This window comes from Ambystoma mexicanum, chromosome 1q, assembly GCF_040938575.1.
Source record: "Ambystoma mexicanum isolate Mex_15411 chromosome 1q, UKY_AmexF1_1, whole genome shotgun sequence".
NCBI lineage: Eukaryota > Metazoa > Chordata > Amphibia > Caudata > Ambystomatidae > Ambystoma > Ambystoma mexicanum.
In genome coordinates, this window is record NC_090922.1 from 1,160,431,898 (window position 1) to 1,160,454,603 (window position 22,706).

At 48.0% G+C, this 22,706-nt stretch overlaps 1 protein-coding gene across 2 annotated transcripts in view; it reads left to right on the forward strand.

The window, feature by feature from the left end:
* ERICH3 (glutamate rich 3) overlaps nucleotides 1–22,706 on the forward strand; it is a 728,475-nt gene that overhangs the window by 302,611 nt on the left and 403,158 nt on the right. For both annotated transcript variants that reach the window (XM_069641907.1, XM_069641908.1), the window contains exons 8-9: nucleotides 2,311–2,491; nucleotides 4,482–4,668. In XM_069641907.1, the coding sequence (XP_069498008.1) occupies nucleotides 2,311–2,491; nucleotides 4,482–4,668 (368 nt within the window). The remainder of the gene's footprint in view (nucleotides 1–2,310; nucleotides 2,492–4,481; nucleotides 4,669–22,706) is intronic.

Consider the following 22,706-nt stretch of genomic DNA (forward strand, 5'->3'; position numbering starts at 1 on the left):
AGTCCTGCCGCGCGCTCTCCGCGAGCGGCCGGGGTCCCCAGCAGGACAGGACAGTCGGGAGGACAGCAAACGCAGGGCGGGCAAGCCCGCGAGCGCGGCATCCGCCTTAGAGGCACCAGGGCCGAAGCGGCAGCCAGCAGGTCCAGTGGGAGGCGCCCAGTTGGATCGTGGCGCTCATGGTGGCCCACTGGAGGCCCAAAGACAGCCTCCCAACGAGGTGCAGCAACGGCCAGATCTCCAGCTCCGGGGGTCCGATTTCTTCCGGGATTGGGCCTGTGTGTAGCCCCAGTTGGCAGCAACATGGGGAACAAGATAGGACTGCAGGATAATGTATTAAACCGCAGATGTCAGCAGATGAGCGGCGGCTAGGCACGGAGCTTCAGCACTAGGCAGCCATTTTGCAGGCTGCTCAACAGCGCCCCCAAACACACAGCTTTACTGATGGTATCTTGAAAGGCCGCCATTGAAAGATGTATGTTTGTGTTCGTGGTGGAGTCCATTTTTTCATCTTGCTTTTTCATTTCTGTACCCATTAAGCAAATGGGCTAAATTTTAATATCCCTGTGTCCCGTTCCTGTACTGAAGGAGAGCGCCATCAAATCTGCTAAGAATTGGTTGACCTTTTCATGAAACTACATATAATCATTGTTGCATGGTTTGTTATGTTCTGTATGTATTTCTTTGTCTTATGTCGGCCCAGGTAATACATATCAACACAATATGGATGACAAACAACTGCAATGCTTCTAGAAAGCTTCTAGAAAGGTCCCTGAAGTGTACACAGCTCCAGTTTTGATGGACATGGCTCATTTAATGTCTCTACTGCAGTGTTAACTCTATACGAACTTGTTTAGGGTCAAGAGTCAAAAGGGGAGATACAAGGGGCCCCATTAAAAGTTTGCAGGTATTTCTGTCTTAAATCTGCCAAAATACCACCAAACGGATTTACTGTTACCGCCACTTGGCCCTGCAGATTTACCGTTGAATTAGAAGTGGTGCAGGCGGTGTAAGTCCTCATTTTTGGGAGATTTTGGGAGATTTGGAGAAATGTTGCTGTTGTTTTGCAGTGAGGCAGAGGATTTACTGTCATCATTTTGATGGAGGTAAATCCTCCAACTTACCACCAGAGTTGTAGTGCGGCAGCGCAGTGATGCACTTTTCTCCCCGTATTTCTGCACTCATAATGTGGTCCCATGGACTTTCCTTTTGTAGATTTGTCATGTACCTGGACTGGAGCATTATTACAGGTAAAGTTACCACTTCATGCTGCTATATGTTCCTTTACTGGTGCTAAAATGGACATTGATTCATCAATCACCTGAGTCAGGGCATCTTACTACATCTTGTTACTATCCTCTACTAGAAAGAACAAGTACCCAATGGACTCTTTGGTGTTTCTTTTGTTAAATGTTAAAGGTATTTATATAGCGCACCGTCACCAACGGAGTTGGTCTGCAGGCGCTTGGGCAGATGTGTAATCAAAAGGGTGGGGGTGGGTTAGTGGGTGAAGAGGGCGTAGGAAAGTGAGAGGTGGTGTACTGTGGGCAGCTTCAGTTCGGTTTTCACTGTGCGCTGAGCTTGGGTGTGCATATAGGATCGAAGCGAGTGCTTGCGTGCTGTTGTTGCGATCTATGTGTCGATTGTTTGTTGTGGCGGTGTGGGGAAGTCCGTGCGGATTGCTGTGAGAGAGGTGGTTGTTTGGGTTTTTGTGTGAATTAAGTATGCAGAAATATGAGGTTTTGGTTGGTGGGTTGTATCTCTCATAATCCTTGTAGTTTAGTTTTATGTATCAGGTGATAATCCATCAATGTAGGCAACCAGCCTACTTAAACAAGAAAATACAATGTATGCTCATCTTTCTTGCCTTAGTTCAGCACTTTATGTAGTATGGTCCAAGCTATAATACATTTAGAGCAAGTCTACGTTATCTTCTCGTTTACTCTGGTAAAAGCGATGGGCCAAACCATTTCACTGCATTATAAAAATCATAATGTAATATAGAGTCTGAAAAAAGCTTGTTTGCGTAATTGCATATTAATCAAGCAGCAAAACTAGTGCTTTGTGGATTTCTGAATTTTGAGCACCAGTGCACATGTTAGATAATCTGGTCCCTATATACTATTTGTTTCCTATATCATTTGATAGTTTTCTGGATCTCATTCGGGTGATGCTAACCTTTTTTCTTGCATGTATACGTAAATATGCTTTATTAATATGATTATGGTGTCTATGTTTATAGAGAAATCCATACTGAACGGCTTGTTTTTCCTTCCAGTATAGTTAATGAATATTGTGTCTTTCCTAATGCAGGATCCCGTCAGGTTTCATAAAACGTCCTTGCACAGTAATGTGGCAATTACCATGATCTACCTCGGCCAAAGCGTGCGCTTATCCCATGATGACATGGACTACAGAGACGAGATCAAGGTCTTTCAGCAGCACTGCGGGGGAGAAAACCTGTGCATCTTCAAGGGCAACTTGCTGGAGGGAGGTACGAGTTGACCCACTGATCCCACATAAATGAGGCTCTTCGTGGCCAACCACACTGGCGGCCCCCATCCCCATGCCCTGTATGCGTGTGTACAGCACCTCTGTGCTTGCTTGTTAAGTCCACACTCTAAAAATTCCACCTAGATACGTACATGCTTACTGCGGTAGTGTTAAAAATGGGATGGAAATAATACTAGTCAATGCGGTAAAATACATGTTGTAAATGTGCGAAAATCATGCTGTAAGCTTCATAAAGCCGGTTATCGCAAGTGCGAAAGGACGTTATGAATATGCATTGAAGGAGAAAGAACATTGTATTATTCAATAGTCATGTAAAAAAGAGACAACAAACTACCACCAAGTTTCTCATTTCCTGTCACCAGATGCATGCCCGTGGCAGGTTACAGTACCCAAGAAGACATTGGGCCTCATTACGGGTTTGGCGGTTGATAACGGTGCCGGTGCAATTAAGAGTTATGCTTGTAGGTGCCACACAGCCCGCCAGGTCAGACACCTTCGACCAGAACTCGTAATTCGGCGGCACGGTATGAAAGGTGCCGGTGCCTTACCGGCACTGTTCAGACCGTGTCCGCCAACATTATAATGAGGCCCATTATCTACCACAAGCATTTAGATTTCAGAAAAGAAAATACAATACACATTCTCTTCAAAACACTTTGAGTTAAAGTTATAAGTATTTCAAAATAAAAACACAAATCACACGAAGATTTTGTTTTTTATGGTGCTTGAATGTGTTTTCATGCAGTGCCACATTTAACACGTAGGGACCAATTGGTAAAAATGACAAATGGGACCCCAGCTGAGCAGCGGGCAGGTGATGAGGTATGGACTTGAGGGGTGATTATTAGGGTGGTCTTGATTATGACAATAGTTTATTTTAGAGGTAGATCTGTTTTGTTTTATTTCGTTTCTCTTTAAGACATTAGTATCTGGGTGCCTATTTAAGCCATTTTGGGCTTCATTATGAGTTTGGCAGACTTACTGGTAGTTAATCTGCCAATTCATTTGCCGTTACTCCCGGTTTATCGCCTCTGAACGGGCGGTTAATCCTCCAGATTCTCAGCTGCAGTTATTCTGCATAAATGTGTCCCATAGAAACCATTTGGGGTTCCTAGAATTATGCCAGTGATAAGTCCTCCATTTATTGGAGGAAAAACCTCTGGCTCAGTGCTTGAGGTTCTCCCTCCACTTTCCTACAAAAATCGAAATATGGCAGTGTGGTAAAATTGGTGACAACTCCGTTACCACCCTTTTTTTTTTACCAACTGGTATACTTGTAATGAAGCCCTTTGTCTCATCACCAACTCATGTTAAACATGAGCTCATGGACTGCACAGCCTGCCCATCAAGCCCCTACAAAAGGGATTTATGGGGAGAAAGGGTAGCTCAGAGGCAACGTGTTTGTCTTGGAAGCAAGACAACGTGGTGCACCACAGGTTCGAATCCCGACCCCCTCTTAGAAAACCACTCGCCGGTATTTAGCGTGTTATAAATGAACAATCAAATTAATCAAATAATTTATTCACCAGAGGGATCACCTAGCCCAACAGTAGTAAATATTTAAAAACACCAATCAACTTTATAAAACACATTGGTAATGCACAATAAATAAATAATCATTGGTAATTACAAATGTAACTGATTAGGTTAGTGGTGTAAACAGGCACGTTTCTCTTCCTTTGGCCTTATTACAGCCAACGTTTAGAGCAGGTTTTTGAAAAATGACATTCCTTTTCAGAAATACTGTAGAAAGTGATGTTTTAGTGACGTGATTTCCGAGTCACATTTTGGATTAGGGGGCACAGGAAAGACCCTGAGCTTAACTACTTTACCCGACACCGAGCACACGCGCATACAATATAATTCGATAGAGAATCCTGTATCTGACGTTGGTTACGTATAACAATATGTAGTAAAGTGTAGTAAACACGTGCACCTGAGCCACATGCTTCTGGTCTTTTTTTTTGCAGAGACCTTCCAGTGCACCTCAAGGAGGCACCGTGGATTCCCCTTCAGCCTCACCTTTTATATCAATGGCCTCCAGGTGGATCGACTGAGCTCCTGCTGTGAATACAAACATCGCAAGGGCGCCCGGCTCGGAGGGAAACATGGATACTTCAGATTTGTGGAGGTCGAGGGAGCGTCTCCCTGCTACAGGTATATGTGGAGTACCCAAAGTTATGGGGAACTTTTCTTTCTCAGCGTGGCCCAGTGGGAGATAGTCAAGCGATCTCCACCCTCCATTGACACCCCAATATTGCTGCCATGGTCCACTCTAGGTGCCTCTGTAGCCCTGGAACAAAGTAAACTTCCTGGAAGGCTGTCTGCAGTGGCGTTGCTAGGGGGTGGGGGGGTCTGGGGTGGCCAGGGCCGCCCCTGTGAAACCCTGTGCCCCCCCTTGTGCCCCCACCTAAGACGAGCAGTGACCATGTTCTCCCCCTACTTTTGTCTGTGCCCCCCTACTTTTGTCTTTGGCCCCCTTTGTGCCCCTCCTAAATTTGATTCCTGGCGATGCCACTGGCAGTCTGTAACCCACCACTACGCAATACGCAAGCGTAAAGACCGCCCTCCAAGGCCACGTGTAAGCTGTACAGTAATTGATGTCTAGATTTGGTGATCCGGCTCGAAATGCAGCAATCAGTGAGCATGAGCTACTTCTGGGGAAAGAAGCGCGTGTACATAATGTACTGCGAGCCATCTCATGAGATGCACATAATGTGTTTCTATTATACAGGACCCATTGCTTTAAATGGCTTCTAGATGTGCCCTTCTGCGCTTTATACATGTCCCCAGGCACACATAGAATGGCATCAGTTGGGCTGGGAGTCAACAGTAGCTGCTGGTAGCAGTAGGTTCCAGGCTAATCAGGCTCTTCGAGACTATTGGCAGGAGCAAAAAGATCCCAGCTCCCTGCAGCGTCAAAGCACCACCAATATTCTAAAAGTATAGGTCAAGGGCATACTCAAGGTCTTATTACGAGTCTTGCGGTAGTGGGGAAAAAAGGTGCTATTTGCAAATACTGCCTGTTTTACCACTCCACTTTATTTAGGGTTTGGGAACGCAAAAAGAGTACAATTACCCGCTTGGGAGTGGAGGTAAAACAGGAAGTAATTGTTACAGGAAAGTTGGTGGCAATGGTTCACGTATCTTCACATGCTCTATAGCTGCCAGCAATTCACACAATTCAGGATAAGCGTTTTACAACGAATCATCTTGATACAAAATACTTGGTAAGGGAGAAGGAACACAGAAGGAAACAAGTAATAAAACCGATCTGAATAAATATAAAGATCTGCAAAAAATTGCCTTACATTAAGTTTACTTAATGTCCAAAGACAAACATCACATAAGCTCAGCTATAGTTTAAGGACCTGGGTAAAAGACAGGATAAGCAGTAGTCTAAGAGTAACGCAGACACTCCAGGAAATTGTGGCATGAAATATTGCGCACCTGAAAAAATGCAACTTTTGCAGCACAAGATTGCATTTATTGTGACATTTTTGTCTGATTAGGAGGCCCCGCAAAATGCCACAATAAATGCAAAATATTTCATGCCGCAATATCCTGGTGGTGTGGGGCTTTTCAAAAGAAAGCATCTCATCGGTTATACATATGAACAACATAAATGCTCCCAACATACTCTACGATTTTATGTAAATTTGCCAGGAACCTTCATGTGTGCTATTTGACCCCTTCCATTTATGAGAGGGCTATTTGAAAAGAGTACAGCATCAGCGTGCCACACTGGCCATCTTGGAATGATAACCTTCTATCAGAAAATCATTTTCATGGTTATTCTATGTTTTGATAACATGCATAGCTGAGTAAGACAAGTGTAGCCTTTTTATCATACCTGCAAAATATAATGGAACTGGCCGTTAGAAATTAACATTGTACAATTTCAAAAAGAACCAGTTTTGAATGTTAGTACTATCTTATAATTACCTGTTTTCTGAAAAGCTTCTTTTACTGAGAATATACACCACTTTGTCTCTATGAATGTCCTTCATTCTTGGAAAGGGTAGTATTCATACTATAACAGATGATCAGTTTCTTCTCACAGTGCAATGTTTAATGTTGTGTGCTGTGTGCAAGTACTTCTTGCAATCTGAGATGAATCAAAGCCAACATTAGATTGGAGACCATGCTCACTTCATCTATTAGTAGTATTTTCATTTGTTTCAATACTCTATGTAATTCCATTGCAGCTTCTGCAGAAAGTTTGTATTAGTCTAATTTATTTTGATGCTCTATTGGAAGCAGTAGTAATCGATGTAAAGTCACACCGCCAATGTTGTAGGCAGCTAAACCTGTGGGGGCTGTTACAAGAGCTGACAGTTTGTTGATTAGATTGATTAGATGGATGATCGTGCTGCCTAACCTGCACATCTGTTGCAGAACTCATAAGAACAAATAATTTACACAAAACAGAAAATAACAAGTGCAGTTGTAGAGCCTGCAACCTGGTCATCCTGCTCCTTACAATGTCAGAACCCCAGGATCCCACACATAGCAAATCCATGCCCCCCTCACCGCAATGATGCTGACATTTCTGCAGGTAAATTTACATAACAATGAATATCTCCAAATTCAAGGATGGTCCCCACCTCAGCGAATGCCCCTGTTGCAGCTGCTCTTGTTCTACTTTTAACCATAACTCCAATCCCACCAAACGGGGCCCTAGCAAAGGCACACCTGAGAAGGTGCCTCGACCACGGAGAAGGAGACCTGAAGAGACAGAGTGAGGAAGAAAGCTGGGTCAGTCGTAGAATTGCTAAGATAACAATTTTTCTGTAAATGTGTGCATTACACCTTTTACTGATTCGTGCCCAAGATCAATGGCTGTGCAGTTTTAGGATACATTAATAGGTTCACTTTTCTTTCGATTCTCTGCTTACGAGATACTGCTGCCATTCTGCTAGTTTTTTCTCGTCTTTTTCCTTTCAGTCAGGGCCCGATTGTCATCGAGGCATAGTGAGCATGCTAAACAGCATGCTTCACTGCACCTTTTCCTGACACGGGCCTGGGTGTCCGCACAGTGCACGACACAGAAGTGTCATGAACTGTCTGCAATCCGCCTGCTTTTGTAGAAAACCGGCGGATTGCAGTCTCGGCAGCAGTTTTGTTAAATAGTGAGGTAATCGCAAATTTAATGAAAGTGCCACCAAGGGCAATATATATATATATATATAACAGAAAAGGGTGTGAGGGGAGCACTCTGGGTCCCAGCTAAGTGTACCTTTCCACAGTCCAGTTGATGTTCTCCTCCTAGCGCGCTTTCTTGCCTCTTGCAATCATCAGGGAGGCAGTCATTTCAGGTGTTTGTTCAGGTGTTGATGGTTACTACCAGTGTGGGCCTCAGGGAATTCTGGTTGCTGTAGTCCTTCAAGTAGCCAGGAAACAACTCACGCTACCGCATCCATGTAATATATACGATAGTGGCCATGTAGTTATGGTTAAGTTGCTGTTTCCATAGGAAGAGCACTTTCTGGGTGGCTTATAACTCCGCTCCCCCTGGACGAATCCTCACCAAAAAAAAGTATATGGGCCACTCTGAATCTTTCTGTAAAGTTTGGTGACAATTCGTCCAGGAGGAGCGGAGTTATAGGGGGGGTCCTAAAACATCTTTTTTTCCCATAGACTGAATGGGGGAAAAACTGGCCACAACCATCGCCACATGTGCCACATGTGCCACCCATGCACACACCCATAGTGTTGTGTTTTGATTGGCAAGTTGTGGGGAGTGCGTGCAGTCTTGGGTGCATGGCCAAAGGCCATGCAACCAAGAACAAAGTGGTAATTACTAGACTTGGAAGACACTGCACACCCATCGCATTTAAGATCTACAGACAGCAACCTAGGAGGGAAGCCTCTGGGCAGAGGTACTGAAGGATAACACACCTATAGAATAACCCCCACTACCACACATCACCTAGGTGGTTGTGGGGAGACCCTGCAGTCTTGGGTGCATGGCGAAAGCCCATGCATGCAAGACTGAAGTCCTAAGAAGTGGAGTTACAAATTAATATGGGTGTGGTGGATTGTGGTTGTTGTTTTGATGCCCTAGTTTCTTCACTTCATGGCTACAGACGATGGTCCGAAAAGTAAATTTATAAGCAGCTAATTTACAAGGACCATATTTTACATATGCAGCGATGTTTGTGGATAGGAACTGTACTCCTTGAAACTTGGTTGTAAGGCGTAGGTGGTAGGTTACTCACCGCAGATGAAAGGGCAGCCTACAGGCACTGCAGCATATTACTACCATAGATTAGACGAGTAGATTCCCATGTGTAGAAAATGCCTGCCAATATACTTACTCCTTACTTTGTTCAGAATCCATAAACTTTTTTTAAATTGGTTTTCGTACTTGGCGGAAGTATGACTTTTTCCATTTCTGTGATGAAAGAAAAAGGTGTGTTAATGTTTGCAGTTTTTCCACATTTACCACATTGCATATTAGACAGTTAACTTTTTTTTTTTTAGACCCTCATATTTAGTTTACAGACCAGTGTACTGTGCATTGCGCTCAGTTTCTGTGTTTGCTTTTCTAATCCTTGGGTCTGGGGAAAAAAATCCTTGTCAGATTAAAAAACCCTTCATTTCTTATGCAATTAAGTACTTTCAGTGTTTTCTTCATTTTTCTGATCTATGTTATGTTTGTTGCCTTCCTGCCGATTTTTAACAACACTTAGATACGTATAGCCGTATTCTGCCTGTGAATTTGTTTCCAACGATCTGTGATAATCATTTATTTGTGTCATTCTTCCATCCTGTTGAGTAGTTAGATACCTGTAGGCGTATTCTAACTGTGCATTTGTTGCTACAGATTTGTGATACTCATTCATTTGTGTCTTTGACATATCCTGTTTCCTGTATCTTTCCTATTAATGTTTTCTTTGTTGCCTTCCTGCTGATTTTTAACAACAGTTAGATACGTATAGCCGTATTCTGCATTTGTTGCCAACGATCTGTCATAATCATTTATTTGTGTCACTCTTCCATCCTGTTTGGTAGTTAGAAGCCTGTGGGCATATTCTGTTTGTAGTCTTTCACATACTTTGTTGACAATTCTGAAGTACACATTATTTCATACATTTTGGCTTTAAGAACATTAAATACGCATTTGTTAGGTTAGCTAGCAACCTCTGCTTTAGAGTAATGGTGCTATCATTACATTCAAACCATCCAGAATTCTTTTTAATGTATGCACTGTAGTGACCTGCATTGGTTGTAGCTCCTGGATGGTAGATTACTGTTGTAAAGGTTTTCTTTCCAAGTGACACTTGACCGTGTGTAAATCCAGTTAGTTTGCAGTTGTTTTTGGTGCCATCTGCATCCTAACGTAGAAGCATAAATATTATGTAGGCACTATGTGATTGTATCAGTAAGGTAGAGCGATTGTCTGAATTGCAAATACTACATAATCTGCTATGGTTTGCATTTTGTACAAGTTGCTGAAATGGAATGCTCTCACAATTTGGTATGGAAATACACACAAATCGCTCATTTGGGATTTCTTCCTGTATCACTTTGTTACAGATAGTGCATGTATTTTTCCACATGTACGAAATTTGGAAGATTTCATTTACAGGTATGCTTTTGTTTTCCAATACTAATAGTATGTACATTAGAAATTCTTGTGGATCTTCTTGTGAGTTCATAGTGAATCTCACCATTCCAGCACAGTCGTCCAATTGTTGCCTTACTCCATGAACACTGTATGTGTTGTCAGGATTGTTAGTTGCATTTCTATGCAGCACTAACATTTGCAATTGGTCTGTGCTGTGCAGGTAAATATTGTTAACAATTGGTGGCAATTGAAATAGAATATTCATTGCAACATTTGCATAGCAACTTACCCCACTTTCATTTGTAAATTTGAATGGGCCAGCAAGTTCTGTATCTGAGTGCATTTTTCGTTTTTTCTGTTGCTTCTTTGCCGACGTGCCTGGTTTACATTCCCTACTAGGTTCTTCTATGTTTGCAGCAATTGATGAAACTTTAGCTTCTTTTCTTTTTTTTGTGGAATTTTCTGTTGCATTCTGTTGCATTTCTGTTTCATTTACTTTTCTTTTACCATGTTTCACTTTATCTGGAACAGGGCATTGTTTCAGATGAGTGGTGTACAGTGAACGCAATCTATTGTATTCTAGAATGCAAGGAATATCAGCTTTGACTTTACTTGAATCAAAGTTTATTAGCAATAGACCGTCAAGTGTACGTAAGCGTGATAATGCTACGTAGCTCATGCCTTCCTTAAACACTGTCTTTCCTATATCTATCAATGCTTTCTCTAGGGTAAGACCTTGGGATTTATGAATGGTAACTGTATATGCAAGAGTTAGAGAAAATTGTTCTCTACGTACATGCATGTCTTTGAAGAGAAGAAATCGAGCGCCCTATCCTATTCACTTCTGAAACTTTATCAAAGCGAATATTTACAAACAGAATGCTGCTATCATGTGGGTATGATTGAAAGCCAACAACTGTGCCCAGTGCTCCATTAACTAGCCCTTGCTCTACATCAAGGTTACGTTTAAGCATTACTCTAAAATGTAATGATTAATTTCAATACTTTTTCCAACCCAGCTGTGTTGGAGATTGAATTTTCTAAACTATTTAGTCTTGTTGTGGCTTGCTCACACATGGGTACTGTCAAACCATGTACGTCTAGTTTGTCTGTGGCGCTAATTTCTATTATTGCTTGCATTTCTTTCTTTAACATTGTTTCATTGAATTTGAAACAGCTTGCAAGAGTTGGCATTAAGGCCATACAATTGACATTTTTGTGCACTATTTGTTCCATAACATCAGTTGCACATGCATGATCGCCATAAAGTGCTTGTATATGCCGCTTTTTCAATAGAGCTTGTGCTTCTTGCGATAATACACCAACTCTAATACTTTTTAAGATGTTGGCATAAGTGAGATTGGTAGATTGCCGCATGTTCTCAGTTAATTCTCTGTATTGGAAATGTTGCAAAAGGTTAACATTACCTATGCTACCAACAGTTTTCCGGCAGAGTTTGTGGCCTAAGGTTTTAAAAATCGGTTCACCTTTTACTGGTGTCAATTGTAGAAGATCTCCGAAAACAATGTGTTTCCCTGCATTGAGTTCTTCGTTATTACTTTTAAGTACTTCTTGCAATCTGAGATGAATCAAAGCCAACATTAGATTGGAGACCATGCTCACTTCATCTATTAGTAGCATTTTCATTTGTTTCAATACTCTATGTAATTCCATTGCAGCTTCTGCAGAAAGTTTGTATTAGTCTAATTTATTTTGATGCTCTACTGGAAGCAGTAGTAATCGATGTAAAGTCACACCGCCTATGTTGTAGGCAGCTAAACCTGTGGGGGCTGTTACAAGAGCTGACAGTTTGTTGTTTGTCAATTGTTGAAGGAACTTGCTGATAATTTTGATTAAGAATGTTTTCCCTGATCCAGCTTCACCACTGACGTACAGCAGTATAGGTTTGTAATTTTGGCAGGTACATTCTTTATTTTCGTGTTGTGCGCCACGTACAATTTGTTTTGTTACCTCTTCAAAAATGGTGCGCTGATCGTTAAGTTTTCCTTGTTGTACAGTTAAGTCCTCTGTATCTTCTTGATACTGATACATGGTGTTTTCTACTTCTGCCATAACAACTTCAGCCTCATTTGCTATTAGTGGTTGTCCTAATGGTGCTTGACTTCCAGTTACAGAAGGTTGACTACTGTCGGAAGAGTCTTTATCTAGTTGGGCCTGAATTTCTTCTTCCTGTTGCTGCTCATTGTGTAACATTGTCTTGTACTGCGTAAAGTTAACATCAGTGATGGTGCTTTCATTTGCTTTGAAAGCATCTTCATAGCACTCATAATTATCTAGTATGTCTTCTTCTTTTCTCCATGGTTTGCAAAGTTGTAACAGAGACATGTAATATAGTTCTTTCTGTTGAGGTGTTTTTAATGACAATTTCACATGATTAATTAAGCTTTGTTTGTTAAGTTTCACTAAGATCCCTTCACAATCGGTCACTCTATAGCTACGTTTACTTTCATCAGGTTTTACATTATTTTTGTATGCAAAGTTTTGAGCTATGTGGTATAGACACATGCTTTCCAGAGTGGTACTCCTGTTCGGATAGTATGTGTCCAGTAAATTGTTTTTTAGAATGTCTTGGCTGTTGGGATCATTTCTGGCAATTGTTTCTATGTCCTCATATGATTTTAGCACTCTTTTTCTAGATTTTGCAGGACCAAGACTGAGCCATACTATGTTGTCTGATTTTCCATACAAAGCAGTGCCGGTTAAACGATCTGCTGCTTCATAGGCCCCACATTCTCCATGAGAGAGCATTTTTATGCCTAGGCTGTACAATTTCTGTGATAATGTTTTGTCTGATGCTAGGTCATCCCAGAGGTCTTGAAGCTCTGTTTTTCTGCTTTTGATAAGTAGGCTGTAACATATCTTGCAACAGCAGTTGAATTGTCTGCAATATACTGCACATCTATGTTTGCATTCCATAATAGGGCAATGATTGCATTGTAATCATTGATATATTTTTATGTAATGCGTGTTTTTAGGTGATGTACCTTTAACACTATGTCGAACTGAAGACATGAAGTTGTTTACTTCACCTGTTTCTGTAACTGGTCTAGGGAAACCAAAGCGGCATTTGGTGTAGTATTTATCTTTGTTTTTGTATTTACGGCGACAATATTTGCCACATTTGTGTCTTTGAAATTGTAAAATCTTCCCATGCAGCTCACTATGTGTCTGTTTTCACATGTGACATATTTTTGGATAAGCTGCAAAACAGTGCCATCACTGTCGTGCCCAAATTTCGGTGCAATTTTGATCCATAACAGCATGTGACTATGTGGTGCTCCTCTCGCTTGATATTCTTTTCTCCAAAAGAAGTGTTGCACTTCTCCAAGGGGAGGAACAGTTTTATTGCAAATAAAGTGTAGCATTGCAATGAAACGATGATGGAAATATCTTGAGACATTAACTGGATCTAGAGAGCAAAGTTCTCCAGATGTTAATATATCTATGTTGTTTTTGTTGCTGTTTGCTATGCGTAGGAACTCATGTAAATCTTCCCATGCATATTCTGCACAACTTAGCGTAACAAACTGACAGGCCGATTCATGGAATAATTAGCGCGGCGCAAGTGGGCAAAAACGTGCGAATCGCAGTGGAATAGCGAAAATCGCAGTGAACGTGCGAAAATCGCACGAAAAGCAGCGCACGTCGATTCATGGAAGGCCGTGCGCGAGAAAACCAGCGCATGTGCGATAAAAAGTGCGCGGCGCACGTTAGCGCACAGGCCATCTAACAGCGTGCGCCAGGTCACTGCGAAAATCGCACAGGCCACAGCGAAAATCGCACATAGCGCGGCGCACGCAACAAAAGTAGGCGGAACACGGGCGTAACACTCGGAATGGGGAACAACTTGCCAAAACGTGGGCGTCACGGGGGAAGTACAGGGCACAAGTGCGCGGAACGCCCACACGCTCGCCTACAACACGTATTCATGGAATAGAATAGGGGAAAAAAGCGCACGCTCAAACCAGCGCACAGGCACAAACACGACCGCCACAAGAAAGCAGGCGGTAGCGTCTCTGCGGCTGTAAGAAATGTGCGCCAAAAGGTGCGCCAACTAATCGCACCTATATACTGCCATGATGAATGTCCCATACTGTGGCCCTCCAGGAACAAAGACGTGCAAAGGGGTACCCACAAACACGGACACCCGCTGACAAAAAATACGTGTGCGTGTATACCGGGGTGCGCGGGAAGTCTAACACGCGATTTCAGCAGGGTACGTGCATCACAGGGGTTCGCGTGAAGTTTCACACGCGATCGGGTCTGGGGGAGCGGGCTACGTGTATTTCTGGGGTGCGCGTGAAGTTCCACACGCGAATAGGCTGGGCGCGTGTATTCCAGGGGTGCGCGGGAAGTTCCACACGCGAATAGCCTGGGCGCGTGTATTTCAGGGGTGCGCGGGAAGTTCCACACGCGAACAGACTGGGCGCGTGTATTTCAGGGGTGCGCGGGAATTTCCACACGGGAACAGCCTGGGCGCGTGTATTTCAGGGGTGCGGGGGAAGTTCCACACGCGAACAGCCTGGGCGCGTGTATTGCAGGGGTCCGCGGGAAGTTCCACACGCGAATAGCCTAGGTGCGTGTATTTCAGGGGTGCGCGGGAATTTCCACACGCGAACAGCCTGGGCGCGTGTATTTCAGGGGTGCGGGGGAAGTTCCACACGCGAACAGCCTGGGCGCGTGTATTTCAGGGGTGCGGGGGAAGTTCCACACGCGAACAGCCTGGCCGCGTGTATTGCAGGGGTGCGCGGGAAGTTCCACACGCGAACAGCCTAGGCGCGTGTATTTCAGGGGTGCGGGGGAAGTTCCACACGCGAAAAGCCTGGGCGCGTGTATTTCAGGGGTGCGCGGGAAGTTCCACACGCGAACAGCCTGGGCGCGTGTATTGCAGGGGTGCGCGGGAAGTTCCACACGCGAACAGCCTGGGCGCGTGTATTGCAGGGGTGCGCGGGAAGTTCCACACGCGAATAGCCTAGGCGCGTGTATTTCAGGGGTGCGGGGGAAGTTCCACACGCGAACAGCCTGGGCGCGTGTATTTCAGGGGTGCGCGGGAAGTTCCACACGCGAATAGCCTGGCCGCGTGTATTCCAGGGGTGCGCGGGAAGTTCCACACGCGAATAGCCTGGGCGCGTGTATTTCAGGGGTGCGCGGGAAGTTCCACACGCGAATAGCCTAGGCGCGTGTATTTCAGGGGTGCGGGGGAAGTTCCACACGCGAACAGCCTGGGCGCGTGTATTTCAGGGGTGCGGGGGAAGTTCCACACGCGAACAGCCTGGGCGCGTGTATTTCAGGGGTGCGGGGGAAGTTCCACACGCGAACAGCCTGGGCGCGTGTATTTCAGGGGTGCGGGGGAAGTTCCACACGCGAACAGCCTGGGCGCGTGTATTTCAGGGGTGCGCGGGAAGTTCCACACGCGAACAGCCTGGGCGCGTGTATTTCAGGGGTGCGCGGGAAGTTCCACATGTGATTTCACAGTGTGGGTCCTCCCAGGTGTACCCTGTACACCCTCCACGGCCCCTGCAGGCAGCCCACACCACAGGGGACTACCCTGCATCCCTGGTCATGTCCCGCAGGCAGCCCACCCACCATGGGCATGCCCCCCAGCAAAGGCCCATGTCTCCTTGAACTAATGAACACCAACTCATGTCCCCTTGCACCCCCACCCCCCAGCACTGTGGGGCACCTGCCAGCAGGCCCCCACCCATGTCCAACTCATGTCTCCCACCCCCCCCACACCCCAGCACTGTGGGGCACCTGCCAGCAGGCCCCCACCCATGTCCAACTCATGTCCCCCACCCCCCCCACACCCCAGCACTGTGGGGCACCTGCCAGCAGGCCCCCACCCATGTCCAACTCATGTCCCCCCCCCCCCCACACCCCAGCACTGTGGGGCACCTGCCAGCAGGCCCCCACCCATGTCCAACTCATGTCTCCCACCCCCCCCACACCCCAGCACTGTGGGGCACCTGCCAGCAGGCCCCCACCCATGTCCAACTCATGTCTCCCACCACCCCCACACCCCAGCCACCAGGGGCACCCTCCACCAGGCCCCCACTCATGTCACCCACCACCCCACCCCCCAGCAGTGCAGGGTCACCCTCCACCAGGCCCCCACCATGTCCAACTCATGTCTCCCACCCCCCCCACACCCCAGCACTGTGGGGCACCTGCCAGCAGGCCCCCACCCATGTCCAACTCATGTCCCCCACCCCCCAGCACTGTGGGGCACCTGCCAGCAGGCCCCCACCCATGTCCAACTCATGTCCCCCACCCCCCCCACACCCCAGCACTGTGGGGCACCTGCCAGCAGGCCCCCACCCATGTCCAACTCATGTCTCCCACCCCCCCCACACCCCAGCACTGTGGGGCACCTGCCAGCAGGCCCCCACCCATGTCCAACTCATGTCTCCCACCACCCCCACCCCCCAGCACTGTGGGGCACCTGCCAGCAGGCCCCCACCCATGTCCAATCCATGCCCCCCTGCACCTGGGTCCCAACATTCCCCAATCATGTCCGTAATGCCCATCCTGCCCTGCCAAAAGGCCCAACCAACTATCACACCCACCCACATATCAAAGGCAATTACATGTTACACCCCCAATGTAAATAATGCAATTTAACACATGTCTGTCACACACAATGGCTGCAAGTGAATGACAAAACACCCAACATGACATGCCTGAAAGCAATGAGATGATACGACACATTGAAGAATAAAAAAATATTATGTATTGAACAGCAAACAAGAAAAAACACAAAGCAAATCAAACTAAACAAGAAGAATGTCCAAGAAAAAATTCTGAATTATTAAAATAAGGAAATTAAGAAGATCATCCTGGGTCCATGAGCCCTACCAAATTAAACCTAACTGACTACTAACTAAAAAGTGAACTATATACAAAAAAGTGGTGCATTGTCCAATCGCAACCAAAAAAAATTCAAAAAAACAAAGGAAACCTAACCCTAACTATACAACTATATACAAAGGCAGCGGGCTATTCGGACGGCTCATTGGTTGTTGTCATGGGCCAGGGCATCATCGAACTCCTGGTCAATGGCTTGGAGGCGGGCATGTTCCCTGGCCCCGAGGTCCCGCAGGGATAACGCAGTGTCCAGCTCTAACTCCCTGCGAAGACCCTCGAGGCACTCAGCCCGCCTCAGCGCCCTCCGCATGGAGTCCTCCGCCCTGACCATCGTGAGCCGTTCCTCCTCTGCCCGCTGCCGCTCCGCACCTATCCGCTGGCACAACCTCTCCCACACGGAAGCCACTCCCATTCCAGGGTTCTCCTGCCCTCCGGCCGATGCCTGCACCCCCGATGTTGATGGCCCGAGCCATGATGCCTCCCACGTTGAGCCTGCTGCTGCCTTTGACGCAACTGCCTGTGCCAGCACGACGGCATCCAGGCTGATGGAAACCACCGACGCCGTCGTGCACGTGCCCTGCCCGATGATGCCGTCACATCCTCCATCTGCTGGGGTCTAGTTGCTCTGGTGTCCACCCCTGCTGGATCTCTGACTCCCGACTGTGGCAGGGATGGGATCCCCACCGAGCTGGCTGCATTGGTCGGGGCAGGTCCACAGGGGGCCCTGGTGGCATCTGGGCTGGAAGACGGCAAGGAGAACGACTGGTGGATAGCCTGCACAGAGGAGGAGAGGGCCGCCACATTGGCCAACACATGCAGGAAACCCCCGAACATGGCCGATCCCAATTGGGCCACGTCGGCACGGTGCACTTCGTGATGACGTGCGTGCTCCTCCCGGGAAGCACGCACGGCATCACGAATCACAGCCGTGCGCATCGCGACCCCAATCAGGACCTTCTCCGCACGGCCAGGGGTTCCCACGTCCGCAGGTGGAGGGGAGTCAGGTGACATGGACATCCCCTCTACCTGCGGACGGGGCTGGGACTGGGCATCCCTGCTGGTGCATGGTGGTGCACTCACAGGGTCAGGGACAGCGACATGCACAGGCCCCTCCACGGTGACCTGTGCTGCCTCCTGCCCCTGGCCCTGGACTGCACCACTTGCACCAGCAGGGATGCCCCCACCAGGCCCCATGTGTGCCCCAGTGGCGGCCTCCTCCTCCTCTGTGCAAACCACCAACCTGGATGGCTCCTCACCGTCTCCCACCGTAGCAGGCCCCTGTGGGGGCTCACCCACCCCTTCCGCTGCAGCCGTGGGGGCATCCCCGCCGCCTTGCTCCACAGCGCCGTCTCCGCCCTCTTCTTCACTAGCCGCTGCGTAGAGGGAGACAAAGAACACAAGCATCAGGGCACTGTACAATGGTCCCCTAGACAGGAAGCAATAGCAGATGAGCACCACTGTCAAAGTACACTTCCATCATGTCCCTCCACAACACATGGGTCAGTCCAGGCAAAACACACACAGTAACAGGCATGGTGCATGCCATGGACATTTCCATGCATGTCCAATGGACTCTTGAAACATTCAATGATATGTAACTCACATGCATCATGCCTCATGCCCATCACATGCACACACTTCACCTCAGTCACATCCATCTGGCCCCAAACACACCAAACACAGCGGTTACAAGGGTAATATGGCTGCTTTACTGAATCTCTGCATTGTCACACACATGTGTCATGCATCCATGGCATGCACAAGTCACAGACACGCAGGTCAGGCACACAGACATGGCTAACATATATGTACCTGGCATCAGCACCCATCCCTCACCCCCACCCATGTCCACGTACAGAGACTGGCATGCTCTCATGTTCAAAATCTGAATAGGGCTCCCCATGCGGCATTTCAACACATGCAACAACCATGTGCATCACACATCACTGGTCGCACATGCATTACCATGATGTCCCTGCACACATACATGCATACATGGCCTATGGCACACATACAGGCAAGTATCATAGAACCAGCACACCGCAACATGCCCTGTCTCACACAGTAATGCATGGACACTTACCGCTCAACTCCAGACGGGCCTCCATCTCAAGGATCTGGGCGTGGAGCGCTGGGCGTACGCGTTCCAGGACCCTCATCTGGATGGAACTCATGCGGCCCCGGCCCCCCTCCACGAGGCGCCGGGCCTTCACAAGGGTCCTGGACCTCAAGTCCTCCCAGCGCTTCTTGATCTTCAGGACGTCGCGGGTTGCCACCCCCTCCGCGTTGATGGCAACCACACAGTCGGCCCAGATCCTCTGCCGTCCTTCCTTGCTGGCGCGGGACGATCCAAAGAGGGCATCATACTGCCCCAGGACATGCTCCACCAGGACACCAACTTCGGTGACAGTGAAGCTGGTGCCCCTCTGCCCCTCTGGCCTGGGGTTGCCACTGGTGCCAGATGTTGAAGTGCCCGACATGGCAACCCCAGAGGCAGGTGTGGGTGGGCAACTGGGTCCTGGGGCTGGGCTGTGGAGCGATGTAATACCAGTCGGGAGTCTTCTGTTCCAGCAGGGGTGGACACAGCAACTGGACCCCTGCAGATGGCTGATGTGCAGGCACCAAATGGCAGGGCACGGTGGCAGCAGGCAGGCAGGCAGGCAGCAGCAGATGGCACGTGGGAGGCTGCTCGGGGCACTGGGGGGCAGTAACTCGGCCTTCTGGGCAGGAGCGTGGGCTTCCGTGTGTTTTCGCGTGGCCAGCTTGATACGGAGTGATTTGGCACGTTAAAATCCTGCACGTCAGCGTGAATCCGAGGTCAGCGTGAATCCGAGGAAAGGCCCTTAGCGCGTAAGCGCGTCAGCACGCATACGCGATTCTATTGGACCAGAGTCCCTCAGCGCGTAAGCGCGTCTGTGACGTGACCCGCACGGGTGTTCCCCACTCAGCACGTGATGACGGGGCACACGTGGAGATACTGCACGTCAGAGTGTCATCGCGTGTAATTGGACAAAAGTGCGCGTACACGCGATTGGCCTATGTACGTGTATTTAATGGGTGCGCGGCCACTTACACACGCAAGTACGTCAGCGAACCTGTATCACGTGGTGCGTGTGAATTTCCACACGCTATTGGACTGGGAACTGGTTTCCAGGGGTGCGCGGGTCACACGCTGTATCCCGTGGTGCGTGTGAATTTCCACACGCTATTGGACTGGGAACTGGTTTCCAGGGGTGCGCGGGTCACACGCTGTATCCCGTGGTGCGTGTGAATTTCCACACGCTATTGGACTGGGAACTGGTTTCCAGGGGTGCGCGGGTCACACGCTGTATCCCGTGGTGCGTGTGAATTTCCACACGCTATTGGACTGGGAACTGGATTCCAGGGGTGCGCGGGTCACACGCTCGCCTAGAACACGCGCTAAGCATAAATTGCGGACTTTAACAATAACAAGCTCAGACGCCAGGATGAACATACCGTTCCTAGCAGCAGTGGCAGTGGGCTACCAAAGGAGGAGGAGGAGGATAGTCAGGGCCAGAATATTCACACCCAGAACCAGCCTTTTCGGGATGCCTGATGACCAGGTGTATGGGAGGTACAGGTTTCCACCACACATCATACTGGACCTGGTGAGTGAGTGGGAGGATGACCTCACATCACCCACCCTGTGCTCCCAAGCACTCAGCCCCCTGGAGAAGGTCCTCAATGTACTGCACTTCTTAGCCACTGGATCATTTCAGCGGACAAGTGCCATAGTGGGTGGGGTGTCACAGGCCACCCAGTCACGCTGCCTACACCAGGTCTTGAACATCATGACTGCACGGCCATCAGTCCGCAGGCACATATACCTGCCCAGAACACCTGCAGAAAGGCATGCTGCCGCCCTGGATTTTTACGCAGTGGCACGATTCCCCAAAGTGCTAGGTGCCATCGACTGCACCCATGTGGCTCTACGTCCCCCCAGGGCATCTGAGCACATCTATAGGAACCGCAAGCACTGGCATTCCGTCAACGTGCAGGTAGCATGTAATGCCAAGGGAATCATCACCTCAGTATATGCCAACTATCCCGGCTCCACCCACGACAGCTTCATTTACCGAATGTCCACCCTAAGCCGGGACCTAGAAGCTGGGCGGCATGGCGATACATGGCTGCTTGGTGAGTATGTATGCCACTGCACATGCATGCATGTTGGATACTGAGCAAGGTCACAACCTCACCAATGATACCAATTCCCACCTCCACAGGGGACAGTGCCTACCCTCTCAGCCCCCACATGATGACGCCAATTCGGAACCCCACCACGCCACCCCAGGTAAGATTTAACACAGCCCACATTACAACCAGGGGCATAGTGGAGCGCACATTCGGAGTGCTGAAGTCACGCTTTCGCTCCCTTGACCGTTCTGGCGGGCAGCTGTTATACGCTCCCCCAGTAGTGTGCAGGATCATAGTGGCAGCATGTGTCCTGCACAACGTTGCAACACGCCGGGGCCTGGCCGTGGACATGGTGGTGGCCCCACATCCCCAACCACATGCACAGCCGCTGCGCATGGGAGGGGAAAGGGCACGGGGGGAGGCAGCCCGTACACAGCTAGTGGCAAATTACTTCACATAGAAATCACACACCTGTGGAGTGCACACTGCCCTGGCACATTCCATCTGACAATCAATGATGACTCAACCTGACACTGATCCTGAATGTGTGGAGAATGAACCGGGAATTCCATGTCAGCCTGAGATTGTTCACCTGGAAGTGTCACAATGTGTGCATCCCTACCCACACAGACACCACCAATGCAGTTTTGTGAAGTTACACATTGAAGCAGCTAAAATGAATACCCACTTGCAAAATGCAACAAGAGGACAGTGCCATGTCAGCCAACCCCACCCCAGCACTGCCACACGACACACCGTGCCATGTCATGCTAATTGCAGGTAAACAAAGTAATCCCCACAACATGACATCACTCTCACTATGTACAGTGGCACTATTAGAAACCTGCAACACCTGAAATGCTCACAGCAATGCCGGACCAACAACATACTTGAGCACGTAGTACCATTAACATGACATCAAAAAGGTTACATATTAGTAGTCTCACCACCTGGAAATGCCTGCACTCCCACCACTACCAACTGTGCAGTGTTGGCGCCATGTAGAGTTGTAGGTGCACTGCTGCCAACATGGTCCCCTTCGCCAGACTAGAGGTCCTTGTGTGGACTTGAGGAAGGGACCTGCAAATTGGGAGGTAGACACAGAAGAAGAGTTACACATCAATGCAACATGCAGTGTACAACACAACAGCAATATGCACTATGAATGTATACACAGTATTGACTACAGACTGGCCACACAGCTCATGGGAGTCCAACGTCACTGTGTAATTCACTGTCACTTGGGCACACCCTTTGCAAGCCCATGGAAACGGGAAGCAGGAGGGGTGTGTGTGACTCAAACCCAAGCATCTGAACCAAATACATTACAAGCCTGCATGTGCCCAGCCACAATGCAGCGTATGCCCACAGGAACCACGGAAGCCAACACATCGGAGCCAACACATCGGAGCCAACACATCGGAGCCAACAGATCGGAGCCAACAGATCGGAGCCAACAGATCGGAGCCAACAGATCGGAGCCAACAGATCGTCCCAAAAAAATTGGGAATAAAAGAAATCAAAATAAAAATAAAAATAAGAAACGATCAAAAATGGCCATTGATGGGCCCGGGGGGGT